Below are 14315 nucleotides of genomic sequence, written 5' to 3'. Positions count from 1 at the left end.
TATATATTTAAGGATCACTTCCCTAGGCGATGTGAGATGTCACAATACTAATGGCAACTAGCAATTAGAAAGCACGCGTAAAATTTTTTAACTCAAAATTGTGAGTATGCCGTGATGCTAGAGTCAGAGCAACCACTCTCCCCTAAACTTTTCAACACCGAAAAAACCCGCATTGTATCTATTCCATTTTACTCACCGGTGAGTCAGCGAATCAAAAGGTCAAAGTTACTTTTTTAACACTTTTCCACTGCTTGAACACAAGTTAATTTTGGTATGGCTTTTTAGCTAAAAATTGTGTTTGAGATTTGCATAACACATAACTTTGATCCATGAGATTGAAAATCAATAGAAGTGGTCCCTGAGATTGTCCACCATCTATTATTTTGGTAATTCCATTTAAAAACTCCGTTAAGTGGTCCTTGGGCTTTTTAACGGAATGACCAAAATAATGGATGATGGATAATCAAGTACTAAAGTTATGTGTTATGCAAATCTCAGGGACCATTTTGGCTAAAAATACCCTCAACTTAACAGAGTTTTTTAATGGGATGACCAAAATAATTGATGGTGGACAATCTCAGGGATCACTTCTATTGATTTTTAATCTCAAACACCAAAGTTATGTATTATGCAAATCTCAGAGACCATTTTGACTAAAAAGCCTTTTGGTTTAACCGTAGGTAAATACCATCTTTTTATTGTTTTTTTTTTAACAAACAATATTATCTACAATAAAAAAGAGAGGGTGAGTTTAGCCTCTAGCAATAAAGTGGTTTAAATTTTCTTTTTGCGAGAATCGAATCTAAAACCTCTCACTTACAAGTGAAAAAAAAAATCAATAAACCGTAGTATCAAGTGACTTTTAAACATGTTAGGTTCTTTTGATTCTTTTATGAGATAAAACTCTTAAGAGTAAAAAATTAAAAACAAGAAAATTAAAAAATAACATGGTGGGCCTCCCATCTTTGTGCACTAGTGCATGTGGAATTCATTATTCAAATTATTCAATGGCTTTGGACTTTGGTAGGTAGCCTCATCTATAAATTTTTATTTTATGAAGATAGAAATAAAATATTTCTCACCATTATTTAAAGTTGCAATGTCTTTTTAAACGAAGATGTACAAGATTTTAGCATTTGAAGTTGAAAAGTATGATGTGAGTTGAAATTCTCAACAAGATTTTTTGATCATGATGTCAGTTAGCAGACTCTATTTCTTTATATGAATTTTTTTTAAACAAAAATTGTGTGGCGTTAGACTGTATGGTTATATGTCGTGTTTGAGAAGAGGTTTTTTAATGTGTCTAAAATACGGATGATACGTCATATGTTACTATATAAATGAAAAGAAAACTTTATTTTAAATATCCCTCAACTTATATAATAACGCAGAACGTATGTACTCGGAACGGCACATCGAACAATCTCTTGCGTTCGAGAGTCTTTTAATTTTAATTATTTTTTTTATTTTTTTATTTTTTTTGGTTTAAGAGAGTGTAGGTTTTAGGTAAAGGAAAAGGATTTTCCAGGGGCTTTAAACGTTTTTAACGTAATAAAGAGAAAGTAGAAAAGGGTATGACTGTTACTGAATGCCACTCTTACACCCTCTATTTTAGCGGTTCATGTTCTTAGTCCCTGCCTGCGTGTTTGGTGGCCAGAGGGAGGTTCCTTCTCATTTGCGGTTTCCCTGCCATAATTCTAATCCACACCAAGTTCTTGCAACTGGGTATTTGCTTAATTTTTCTGAACTTTTTCCACCTTTCAAGATTCATTTCACTCTTTTGAGGCCAATAAAGCTCATATTTTTTCTGAGGCAGGAGAAAAACGGTTGCTTTTTACTTGTGGGTTTTCAATGTTGTCTGATCTCTGAGTGTTTTTGCAGATATATAAGGTAAAAAGTGAGGCAGTTTTGGAGAGGAAGGGAAAGATGGGGGAGAAGCCTGAAGTATTGGATGCTGTGTTGAAGGAAACTGTGGATTTGGTAAGTAGATCTAAAGGGATTTGAAGCCTTTTATTGGTTTATTCATCTGGGTTTTTGGTTTTGTTTACTGGGTTTTTAACTTTCTTATGAACTTTGTGAGTGCAGGAAAATATACCCATTGAAGAGGTGTTTGAGAATCTGAGATGTAGCAAAGAGGGTCTCAGCAGTGAGGCTGCTGAGGAAAGGCTCACCATTTTTGGGCACAACAAGCTTGAAGAAAAGCAGGTTAAATTTTCATGCTTGCTGCCTTTTTTTTCCTTTTTTTTTTTGTATTTTGAAGCTTACCCTTTTGTGCTCACAATTCCATGTTCTGGGTTTGTTTCAAACTTTCAGGAGAGTAAATTTTTGAAGTTTTTGGGGTTTATGTGGAATCCTCTCTCATGGGTTATGGAAGCTGCTGCTATAATGGCCATTGCTCTTGCAAATGGAGGGGTAAGCGCTTGGCTCTTTCGGTTGCTGTTATTTCTTTGAGACTGCTTGTGCTTTTGTGTCTATCATTTTGTTGATTTGTACCATGATTATCTGTATGCAGGGTAAGCCACCGGATTGGCAAGATTTTGTGGGTATTATTACTCTGCTTGTCATCAATTCAACCATCAGTTTCATTGAGGAAAACAATGCTGGTAATGCTGCAGCAGCACTCATGGCTCGTCTAGCTCCAAAAGCTAAGGTATCGGATTGGAAACTTGTTGTCTTTAGTTTTTATAGAGTGCTGGTAGGAGTCAAATACTGGATGCAGTCGAATCATATGTGATTTTGTGCGCACAAGTAGTAGTTTTATGTTGTGGTATTTTTAAAAATTTTGAATTTCTTTGCTTGTGTCGTTGCTGACAAGAAGTAATGTTTGAAAGGTCCTTCGAGATGGAAGGTGGAACGAGCAAGATGCTGCTGTTCTTGTACCTGGTGACATAATCAGTATTAAGCTCGGTGATATTGTTCCAGCTGATGCTCGTCTACTTGAAGGGGATCCTTTGAAAATTGACCAGGTTGATATGCAATTATAACTGTCTTGTTTATCATGTTGAAGTTGACAATAATATGTAATGGCGAGTCTTGGAAAATTTTGGGCTTGCAGTCTGCACTTACAGGTGAATCCCTTCCCGTGACGAAAAGCCCTGGGGATGGTGTGTATTCTGGTTCTACTTGCAAACAAGGAGAGATTGATGCAGTGGTCATTGCCACCGGTGTCCATACCTTCTTTGGGAAAGCTGCTCACCTTGTTGATAGCACGAATCAAGTGGGCCACTTCCAAAAGGCAGGGAAACAAGGATTTTTTTTATTTATTTTTATTTTTTGCTTTCTGTTAGTTTGTGCTTTGTGGGCTGTGACTTTATTGATTCTGATTTTGTTTCATTGTTTAGGTCTTGACTGCAATTGGGAATTTCTGCATATGTTCGATTGCTGTGGGGATGGTAATAGAGATAATTGTCATGTACCCGATACAAGACCGACAATACCGTCCTGGAATTGATAACCTTCTTGTGCTTCTCATTGGTGGAATTCCAATTGCAATGCCCACTGTTTTGTCTGTGACAATGGCTATTGGGTCTCATAGATTAGCACAGCAGGTTGGTTTGATTCCTTGTAATGCTACAGCACTATGTGGTATAAGGTGTTTTGAAACATGATTAATTGAGTTAATAATGGATGCAGGGAGCTATTACAAAGAGAATGACAGCAATTGAAGAGATGGCGGGCATGGATGTCCTTTGCAGTGACAAGACCGGAACTCTGACATTGAATAAGCTTACTGTTGACAAAAATCTTATTGAGGTTGTTTAGGAGATATGTTGCTTCTTTGTTATAGAATTTTTTTTCTGTTCTTTATGGAAAAAAAATCCTTGTTTACATGTGTGATTGACTTTTAAACTTGTAGGTTTTTGCAAAAGGAGTGGATCCGGATACTGTTGTGTTGATGGCAGCTCGAGCCTCCAGACTGGAGAATCAAGATGCAATAGATACTGCTATAGTTGGGATGCTTGCTGATCCAAAGGAGGTGATTACATCTTTATATTGGATTGTGCCTCCAAACATAGCTGTGAAGTTTGAGTAGTTTTTGAAATATATTTGCTATACATGCGATATTATTTTTTTTAAAAGATCCCATTTCTTTTGATTTTTGTGAAAAGGCACGTGCTGGCATTCAAGAAATACACTTCCTTCCTTTCAATCCTACTGATAAACGAACTGCATTAACTTATCTTGACCGTGATGGTAAAATGCATAGAGTTAGCAAAGGTGCACCAGAGCAGGTAAATTGCCTTCCACTTTATGTCATTGTCCCCCCTCTGTTTTCAATATTAAAGACTAATTCCTAGCTGCATTGTTTTTAGATTTTAAATCTTGCACACAATAAGTCAGACATCGAGCGCAGAGTTCATGCTGTTATTGATAAGTTTGCTGAGCGAGGTTTACGATCTCTTGCTGTAGCATACCAGGTAACTGAATCTCTAATTTTATTCTGGGCTCCTGTAGTAGTTTAGAAGTTTATTCTTTATTTAAAGTCATTTCATTTGTTTTAATGCAGGAAGTTCCAGAAGGAAGGAAAGAGAGTGCTGGAGCCCCGTGGCAATTTGTTGGTGTAATGCCACTGTTTGACCCACCTAGGCATGACAGTGCAGAGACAATAAGGAGGGCATTAAATCTTGGAGTGAATGTGAAGATGATTACCGGTATGTTGCTTTATAGTAGGTTAAATTAGTACTGTTTCTGCTTGTTGGATATCTAAAGAAGCATTAATAATTCTTTGCTGAATCTATAACAAATCACGAGTAATCCAAGTGGGTGTTTTCAGTTAACATACTTTTGTCAATATATCTTTATGTTCTGCGTAATGTTGGACCATCCTTGGGGTGATTACTGATGAAGCTAGTGTATTAATGTGTTAATGTGTTTGTAACTTTGTATTGTTTTAAGAGACAAAGAGGGATGTGTTTGACCTTTAATAAATAAATGTCATGTAACTTGGTGTTGAAAGAAATGGGTAGAAGTTTGTTGTGTTATTTTTTCATAATATTGTTATTAATCGGAGTCTATAATACTGCAAGCACATAATTAGTTGTGTTTCCTGCCACCCAACCTCCAAGTTCAGTACAAAAAGTGATGATATTTAGTTCTTTGTTTTTGTTGCCGTCTTGCTCAACGTTGTATTTTTTCAGGGGATCAACTGGCAATTGGAAAGGAAACTGGACGTCGCTTGGGGATGGGAACCAATATGTACCCTTCATCTGCTTTGCTAGGACAGGACAAGGATGAGTCAATTGTTGCTTTACCGATTGACGAGCTGATAGAAAAAGCTGACGGCTTTGCTGGGGTTTTCCCAGGTATGCTTCTTCCCTCTTCATTGTTGGGGAAAGCTCAAGCACGTACCGAAGTATATGCTTGAGAAAAAAAAAAGTTTTTAGGTTTTACTCTTGGTTGCTAGACCGTGGCTTCAATTATCCAATTTAGATTGACCGGATTAATTTTGTATTGGTACAGAGCACAAATACGAGATTGTGAAACGCTTGCAAGCTAGGAAACATATATGTGGAATGACTGGTGATGGAGTCAATGATGCTCCTGCCCTTAAAAAAGCTGATATTGGTATAGCTGTTGCTGATGCAACAGATGCTGCTCGTAGTGCTTCTGATATTGTGCTTACTGAACCTGGCCTTAGTGTCATCATTAGTGCTGTTTTGACCAGTCGGGCAATCTTCCAGAGGATGAAAAATTACACAGTAAGCTTTTGCATCTACAGTGGCATATTATTCTTGTGATTAAGTGTCATTGTCCGCCTTACCAGTGAATTATATAAGTAACAAATTCTTGTTGTTTATGGCTGGCAGATATATGCTGTTTCCATCACAATTCGTATCGTGGTAAGTGGCATCTGTGCATAAAATTTTGAAATAAATTTCTTTTAGAGCATTCGATAGTATTGCGTTTCTTTTCTGATTCTTTTTTTATGGCAGCTTGGCTTCATGTTGCTGGCTCTCATATGGAAGTTTGACTTTCCACCTTTCATGGTGCTTATTATTGCGATCCTCAATGATGGTTTGTACTTTCTTTTCCCTGTTCACAATCTCTCTCTCTCTCTCTCTCTCTCTCTGTGTACGCATTTGTGTAATTTTGTTTTAGTAGAGTCATCTGTTTTGTCTCTCATTAGCTCCATCTTTTATTGATGTTTGGTCAATGTTTGCTGAAAACACGTGCACTTTTCTATAGCCGTAAGTGTATTTTCCACATAATTTACTAACAGAATGACCTTTTAGGTACTATCATGACAATATCAAAGGACAGGGTTAAACCGTCTCCTCTGCCAGATAGCTGGAAGCTGGCCGAGATTTTTGCAACTGGAATAGTGCTTGGAAGTTACTTGGCAATAATGACTGTGATATTCTTTTGGGCAGCATACAAAACAGACTTCTTCCCAGTAAGATTCTCCGTCTTGTTCGATCATAAAATGTTCTGATCGTTGCAGATGCATCACTTGCTGTCATAAAATATGCCTTCTTGGAGCTAATTTGCTTATTTTATGGCTGCTTGTCAACGATTAATTAATATCTAGCCACTGATTGTTTCAGAGAACATTTGGGGTGTCAACCCTTGAGAAAACAGCTAATGATGACTTTCGGAAGCTTGCCTCTGCTATATATCTACAAGTGAGCATTATTAGCCAGGCTCTGATATTTGTCACACGGTCTCGAAGTTGGTCGTTTATTGAGCGTCCTGGACTGTTGCTTGTGGTGGCTTTTATAATAGCTCAGCTGGTTAGCCAATTTTCTCAATCATCCCGTTTTATATTCATTTTGATTGATCTTGAAGGGAAACTGAATTTCTTACCTTCTATTTTGAGCAGATTGCGACCTTGATTGCGGTCTATGCAAACTGGAGTTTTGCTGCCATTGAGGGGATCGGATGGGGTTGGGCCGGGGTGATCTGGCTTTATAATATAGTCACATATATCCCTCTGGATATCATAAAATTCATGATACGCTACGCTCTGAGTGGGAAGGCTTGGGATCTTCTGATTGAACAGAGGGTACGATTGTTGACACTCTGATTGCTTACCCGGTTTTACTTGATCAGGGAATTTCTTGTTAACTGTTCACTGAGGGGTTCTTGTTTTTGTTTTTCTAGGTTGCTTTCACAAGGCAAAAGGACTTTGGAAAGGAACAACGAGAGCTTCAATGGGCACACGCACAAAGGACATTGCACGGGTTGCAACCACCGGACACCAAGATGTTTACAGAACGAACACATTTCACAGAACTCAATCAGATCGCCGAAGAAGCCAAAAGAAGAGCTGAGATTGCAAGGTGAGCACCAGTTTTTCTTTTCAGCTTGAGAGTTCAGCTTCTTCGTGTTGTTTGATCTTCTTTACTAATCTCCAACTGCGACTCCATCTTCTTGTAGATTGAGGGAACTCACTACGCTGAAAGGCCACGTAGAATCCGTGGTGAGATTGAAGGGGCTGGACATTGACACGATTCAGCAATCATACACAGTTTAAACCGGATATAATGTATTTACTTGTTATATACTGTATAAGATGATGAATCCTCTCCCTCCTAGTGTGCTGAGAGTAAAGACGCACTCAGCATGTTGTGAGCGACCTCGTAGTAGACAGTCGTTTTAAATTTGCTACTCTGCTTTTTGGTTTTCGGCGTGTAAAATGAGTGCTTCAATCAGCTGTTGTCTACGTTTTTCTTCCCTCTACCCCTCTTCCTTGTGATTAAGAGTCGACGGAAATAAACTTCTCTCCATTAATCGAAACTGTTCGTTCGATGTATCTGTAGCCCCACAAGTTGCCATCCTTTTGTTTTGTTTTGTTTTGTTTGATATGATTAAACACAAATCTGAGTCTTGAAACGTGTCAAGAGCTTGTTTACGTACTTGGAATAGGAAAAAAGTCGAGAATAGTAGAGAAAATTATTGACTATCATATCAATGCTTAGTATAATCAATCTAATTCCTAGTTATTCATGTACTAGATGAAAGATTGCACAGTGGAACTCACATGTATTAGAAAATGTCAGAAAGTTGGGGCTTAGAATATCGTCTCTTCTTATACTCATTCCAGGTAAGTAAACATGCTATTATTGACGATGGTTTTATTTTTCAAATGTAGTTTAGAGATCTAGCATGAATATACATCCCCATCTAGGTTACAATCACTCATCTTTAGCATGTAAACCCTAATAATACTGCATCAAATCTCATGTTGATCATGTGATTTCTGCACTACCTCAACTTCAAGGGCATTGTTGTCCCCACCCCCTTTGTACGTGTACCACTTTGAACACATTAAAAAGTATCCCAAATTAATGACTCCAAGAGCAGCAATAAGATAATAGTAGTAATCCAGCCTCCCCTTGTTGAGATCTTCCGGCAGCCAGTTTCCGGTCTTAGCCCCCTCAGTAGTCCGGTGAACTATGGCGATTAACGCACTACTCAAGTAACTAGAACCTGCCATTCCACAAAAGAAGAGAGACCCTGCAATGCTTCTCATGTTTTCCGGGAACTGCTTGTAGTAGAATTCAATTTGGCCAATGGCAGCGAACGCTTCAGCAAGCCCGGCTAGTGTGAGCTGAGGGACCAGCCAAAAGCCAGACATGGAAGAAATGTCACCCCTTGTTCGGATTCCTGGAATTGGTTTTGTTAGCGCTATAGTCCTTCGGTGTTCTTCTACGAATGCAGATACTAGCATCGTGATCACAGAGAGAAAAATGCCAATTCCTATTCTTTGCAACAATGTGATGCCACCTTCTTTTCCCGTAAGCCTTTGGAGGAACGGGACAAGAAGGCGGTCGTAGATTGGTATCCATATGGTCATGCCCAGCATCAGGAAGATTGAGTAGGATGCAGCCGGGATTTGGAAGCTTGTTTTTCCAAGGCGTCGATTGGATTGAAGGGCTTGGAAGACAACATAGGTATGCTGCTGGACTATGGCAATATGGTATATGAGGGCTGCTGCCCATATTGGCAAAACTCTCAGCAAGCATTTCACTTCTTCCACTTGTTGCATGCTGCAAAGTTTCCAAGGATCAGCAGCTGAACCATCCGGATTGATTTTGTCATCCGGCGTAAGAATTGCTGCTTTGTCAAGGCATCTGAGAAGTGACAACAACATTTTTAAGAACTTACCTACACCACCGCATGGATTTCACATCTCAAACTCCCTTGAGTCAAACTCAAAGACTTCAGTTTCATCCGTAAATTTGAATATATATGGACCGTCACACTGAATCTTCTTTGGTTTGATTCAAAGAGTTTCTAATTTGAAATCAAAGAACGTGTTCAAAACCGAAACTCCTAGAAGACAATTAAAGAACATGTATATGCAGTAATTCTTTGTGCATGTTCATGGCGTCCGTTCTTTAATATGTTCCATACATGTGTATCAGCTTAAAGTAATTTAATCCAATCACCAATCGCCATAAAAAGTTAAAACACATGACAGTGCGTGATTGACTTAGAATAACTCCAGAATGATTCTAGGCGTAGATAAGTTTCTTTCTTTCACAGCCAAGGCATATAAAGTGCATGAAGTTATAGCTAATTTACCTGAATTGATTTGTATAAGGAAGGTTGGAGTTGATAGAATCGGGAGGCATATAAACAAACATGGAGAGCCATGGCCGCTCTGGCTCTTTAAGCTTCAAATGCCTTCTCGCAATGGAAACCACCACGACCTGTGCTACACTATTCATCGGACTACCGGAGGCTTTCACTTTCACATACATTTTTGATCCCATGAAGAAGAGAACACATGATATCAACATCAAAATGGCTGGAATGCCAAACCCTAGACCCCAACTTACATTTGACTGGATGTAGACGATGAGGGTCAATGCTATCATCTGTGCGAAAGTGTAGGTGAACATATACCAGTTGAAGAAGCTGTTGACTCCTCGTTTTCCCGACTCCGTTTTCTGGTCGAATTGGTCTGCCCCAAATGCCAAGTTACATGGCCTGATGCCTGCAGCTCCTACTATTAGCATCCCAAAACCAGTTAGTAAAAATGCCATTTGACCAGTTGTTGGCCCTTTACATGTTCCTTTCTCTTCTGGTTTGCAGTGAGGAGGATGCAAGTTCTTGAATACCGCAGTAAAATCTATCAGCAGCAGTCCCTAGATAAAGGAACAAATTAATCATAGGATTAAGATATATACATTTTGGAGCTAATGAGTCAACAGGGTTCATGATGAGGTAAGAAACTCTGGAAGTGAAAATGAATCAAAGCTTAATTTTCGAGGAAATATGCAGAAACAAAATGAGTTACAAACTTTCAATCAAATATATAACCGGATGGACGTTAAACAGATAATAAAAAGACACTAAAATGTGGTTTACAAACAGCTTATTGCTTATTTGTGCGCATGTTTCCGGAATTTTCTTATGTTGGACATTGAAAATGAATCAAAGTAGCACATGGCAGTTTTGTAAGTACCATAAAGAAAGCAATATCCGAATATGTCAGCCTTTGATAATGATCAAGATAATTAAGTGTTGGAAATGAAAGTTCTGAGCAAGCTTAAGATACATTTGGAGCTAATTAGTCAAAAGGGTTCTTGAGGTAAGAAATTAACCTTGAAAGAGAAATGAGTCAAAGCTTAATTTTTGAGGAAATATATATGCACTGGATGGGCCGCTACAAAAATCGAACCAGATGGATGCCAAATAGACAATAAAGAGGTAGTCAAAGTTATTTTATATACGATTTATTGTCTACTAGTGCATATTTCCCTAATTTTTATATGCTGGACACTGAAAATGAATCTAAGTAGAAAATGTTAGTTTTGTAAGTACCATAAAAGAAGCGATTGACGAAAATCCCAACGTCTTGTAACGACCGAAATAAGTGTCTGAAGCGAAAGCTCCGAGCAAGGTTGCAAAGTTGGTGGTGCCATTGAAGATGGTAACAAGAGTCGCAGCTGTAATTCTCTTCATGTTGAATACACTAGTGAGATAGACCAAGAGGTTGGCCAAGGTCCCAATGGCTCCCAGCTTCTCAAACGTTTCATTTCCTGAAATTTTATGCAGATGCTCAAAAATAAGCGAACAAAATTAAGATAAATTCATGATTAAACAGAAGAGAAAAGGATATTAATCTGATGAGAAGAACATGAAGCAATAACAATGCAAAATATTGCGCTCACCTATGACAAATGGCATTACTTTCCATCCTCGGTATATAACTGGTTCTTCATCCGTAGAACCTCTCTCATTCTTCTCCATGCTATCTCTCTCTTTCTTCTCCATGATTGCTTTCATGTTTTAGGAAAAAAGGAAACCACAAGGGACTATATAATCCGAGAAGAAAATTCGACCACGCAATTCACAAAGCACTTTCGACAAAATTAACGGATCCGGTGTATTTCATTAGAGCCAGAATTACAATAATCAAGCAGTTGTAGCTCCTGTAGCCCAGCTACCTGTCACGACTATTGTCCTTTTTACCTAGATGAATCGATTGAGACACCGTTTCTTTGTGTTTGCCAGTTGTCCCGATTTGAGTAGTATTTTCATATGTTTACTGAGATTTGTTGGACCAACAAGTCGTCGTGGTTGACTATGAGTCCACTGGCTAGACTATACATGTAGCAGAGCTACCAGTCACGACCGTTTTGCTTGAATTATTAGTCGACATTTCCCACTTGTGGTATATGTGCATTGGATGATCAGCATCGAGCTTTCATTTTCTTCATAAATGGAGTCCTCTCTTGGCTTGTGTTTTGGACTTGGAGATGGAGAGATTATCATTTGATCTTCGTAAATCTGACCAATCAGAAAACACGTGTTGCAATTATAATCGTTTCTGTTGGTGTGGCGTATAAGAAATTCTTGCATACAACATTTGTATACATACATCTTAGAGTAACCGTACATAAGAGGGAAAAAGTAAAATTGTAACAGGGAAATTCTACACACCCGTTTCATGTACGAATTTGTCCTAATCGGGACCACGATTTTGTGGCTAGCTAGCTACGTTTTATCTTTAGTCTATCAAACAAGATGTTTCTCAGATTGCATATTCTCCGTCCAAACTTCAGAGGCACTTTCACAACTTCGTTTGTACTCAAACCATTCAGGCATTCAATACAGCAACCGCATAATAAATAAAGTAATCGAATCTCGGTGTTAAGATCTTCAGGCAGCCAATCACTGGTATGGTGAACCATTGACAAATAACGTAATTGGACATTGCCATCCCTACAAACAAAAATGAACCCCCAATGCTTCTCATGCTTTCTGGGAATTGCTTGGTAAAACTCCAGTTGGGTGATCACTGTAAAAGCCTCCAAAAATCCGATTAGTGCCAATTTTGGGAATTGAGTCTGTCATAAATTGGCATCTAAATTGTGAGGGCAAGCATGGTGAAATTGTGTAAGACGGAGATCTTAAAGCCGGTGTTGCCAAAGTGCCTGTCGGATTGCACCAAGGCAACGTAGTATATAACTTGTGAGATCCAAATTGGAACCACTCTCTCCAAGCACTTAATTTCCTCCACTTCCTGCATGCTGCGAAGTCCCCATGGATTTGCTGTTGTTCTCCATCTGGGTTGATATGTCTTCACTGGTCATGATTGCAGCTTTGTCAAATATTCTGAAATTTAATAAAGTGCAACTTTTTGGTTAGTGAACAACACATATCAATTACTGTACTATATTAATTGACTTTATGATGATGATGACGATTCAAAGATTGACTAAACCAGTACTGAGGGATTGTTGATATTAATATTATCAAAATATATCGAGTGAATATCAATGATGCATGCACCATGCACCAAGTCTTGTAAATTGATAGCTAAAATCATTTAGTCTTTTCATGTGTTGAAGTCCACAAACTCACTCAAATTTCTAGGGAATTTTCACGTAATTATTGAAGGGGAACACGACATTCTAATCAAGAGGAAATCTGAGCCAATTAATTAGCCGTTATCTTCTTTTCTTTCCTAAGTGCCCTAGAATTTTCCCTTTTGATATTGGAATCTTTGAAACTCAATTTTTGTCATCAAGTGCTATATGTATGCTTTTGAATTCCAAACTCTAGTGTTTATATAAGGCATTATTGAATTATGAATTATATTTGTAATTAATGAAATTTTCAACTGGGAAGTTGTGAGAAATTTTTCAAGAAGAATAGTCTAGTATATCAACTGTCATGATACAATTAGTTGGATATTTAAAAAAAAATTCAACCATTTGTATTATAACACTTTGTGTATTTGGCCATATTCACGCCACACAGACAAATTTCTTGTCAACCCAGATGTTGAAATCATTTCTCTCTACCCCCACCCAACTCCAGCTAATAAGGTTGAATTCACGATCCGAAAAATTTAGACAAAAAAAAAAAAAAGAATTTCAATTTCTGTTTCCCTTCGTATTTTGGGTTGTAAGCACATCACATGCAAAAGTTGGGTCCCTTTATTAGAAGTAATGTATGTTTTTCGTTCATGACTGGTAAGTCTGCCATAATAAAGGACTTGGTGTCCAGCTATTCTTTTCTGTAGTTTGGATATTATCAAAGCAATTTTTCCTTTTGAGTTATTTTATTTGAACACACTGGTCGGACGAATTCACTCCGTATTCTAAACACTATACTACACACCAAATTTTAATTTGTATCCTCGTTTTTTATAAGAACCCCAGCCCAACCCTTATCAACCCAAATTGATAAAAATTGAATTAAAAGAAAAAATCTTGCATGGATTTTTATGGGGACCGCACGAGCTACAAGTGTGTGGTTTGTTACACCACGTAAGACTTTTAGTTTAAATACAAACTCTCAAGTTTGTTACCAGAGTCCTATTTATTCAAGATAAAGTTTGTTAGTTGTATTTTATTCAAATATTGTTGTTGTTCTGAATTTTATAGACCACTCCCAACCCATAAATAGGTTTTTTGAAAACCTGGTGTAATTATCTGTACGTTATAAATACATAGCACCCATCAGACTGATGGTATTTAATTCATCATGTTGATGGTATGCAAATTCACTCAAACATTTTCCAGTATTCTACGTTTTTATGGTTTCCATTACATCATTGCAACTGGGACATGAGCTAGACACATGTGGTGTTCACTATAAACACAATAAACAAATGATTTGCATGTTAAATACGTAAAAAATTTGAGTGTGATGTTCTCTTTATCACGTGATGTTATTAATTTACGTGTTATAATATAGATGGACAACATAATCGATATTTTATGAACTATACAGTTTTAATAAATAAGTACATGTATTGTAACATTAGAGTATTGATAACACCACGATCCACTACTACGGTTGATTGCATTGAAGAAAAAGGAATAGGCAACAAACGGCCAAGTGAGAATTGT

The 14315-nt window shown here is 37.7% G+C and overlaps 2 protein-coding genes across 2 annotated transcripts; one reads left to right on the top strand and one right to left on the bottom strand.

The window, feature by feature from the left end:
* Positions 1-1407: 1407 nt before the first annotated feature.
* On the top strand, positions 1408-7753 carry LOC137710403 (ATPase 11, plasma membrane-type). The gene is made up of 22 exons (XM_068449412.2): positions 1408-1725; positions 1882-1980; positions 2086-2205; positions 2314-2412; positions 2513-2650; positions 2832-2966; positions 3056-3235; positions 3342-3548; positions 3634-3753; positions 3857-3976; positions 4110-4232; positions 4314-4418; positions 4508-4652; positions 5139-5303; positions 5461-5699; positions 5808-5840; positions 5934-6015; positions 6234-6394; positions 6546-6731; positions 6821-7003; positions 7102-7280; positions 7378-7753. Exons 2-22 carry the CDS (start codon positions 1927-1929, stop codon positions 7472-7474), a joined length of 2871 nt encoding a protein of 956 aa, XP_068305513.2. The 5' UTR covers positions 1408-1725; positions 1882-1926; the 3' UTR covers positions 7475-7753.
* Positions 7754-8045: 292 nt separating this feature from the next.
* Positions 8046-11799, bottom strand: LOC137710404 (protein NRT1/ PTR FAMILY 2.9). Its single transcript, XM_068449413.2, has 4 exons — positions 11124-11799; positions 10774-10991; positions 9529-10094; positions 8046-9074 (listed from the first exon to the last, which is right to left on the bottom strand). The coding sequence occupies exons 1-4, from the start codon at positions 11236-11238 to the stop codon at positions 8174-8176; spliced, it is 1800 nt and encodes a 599-aa protein (XP_068305514.2). The 5' UTR covers positions 11239-11799; the 3' UTR covers positions 8046-8173.
* Positions 11800-14315: the final 2516 nt, after the last annotated feature.

This window comes from Pyrus communis, chromosome 6 (assembly GCF_041283825.1).
Source record: "Pyrus communis isolate YQ-2024b chromosome 6, ASM4128382v1, whole genome shotgun sequence".
Classification (NCBI taxonomy): Eukaryota; Viridiplantae; Streptophyta; class Magnoliopsida; order Rosales; family Rosaceae; genus Pyrus; species Pyrus communis.
Note: the sequence above shows the minus strand (reverse complement) of the source record. Positions and strands in the feature narration are given on the sequence as shown.

Excerpts from the sequence above, each read along its gene's own strand:
- LOC137710404 (XM_068449413.2), bottom strand. The coding sequence starts at position 11,238 with ATGAAAGCAATCATGGAGAAGAAAGAGAGAGATAGCATGGAGAAGAAT. Across the intron at positions 10,095-10,773 it reads CGTCAATCGCTTCTTTTATG|GGACTGCTGCTGATAGATTT; the intron begins GTACTTACAAAA and ends TCCTTTATCTAG. Across the intron at positions 9,075-9,528 it reads CCTTATACAAATCAATTCAG|ATGCCTTGACAAAGCAGCAA; the intron begins GTAAATTAGCTA and ends GTCACTTCTCAG.
- LOC137710403 (XM_068449412.2), top strand. The coding sequence starts at position 1,927 with ATGGGGGAGAAGCCTGAAGTATTGGATGCTGTGTTGAAGGAAACTGTG. Across the intron at positions 2,206-2,313 it reads ACAAGCTTGAAGAAAAGCAG|GAGAGTAAATTTTTGAAGTT; the intron begins GTTAAATTTTCA and ends TCAAACTTTCAG. Across the intron at positions 4,233-4,313 it reads GCAAAGGTGCACCAGAGCAG|ATTTTAAATCTTGCACACAA; the intron begins GTAAATTGCCTT and ends CATTGTTTTTAG.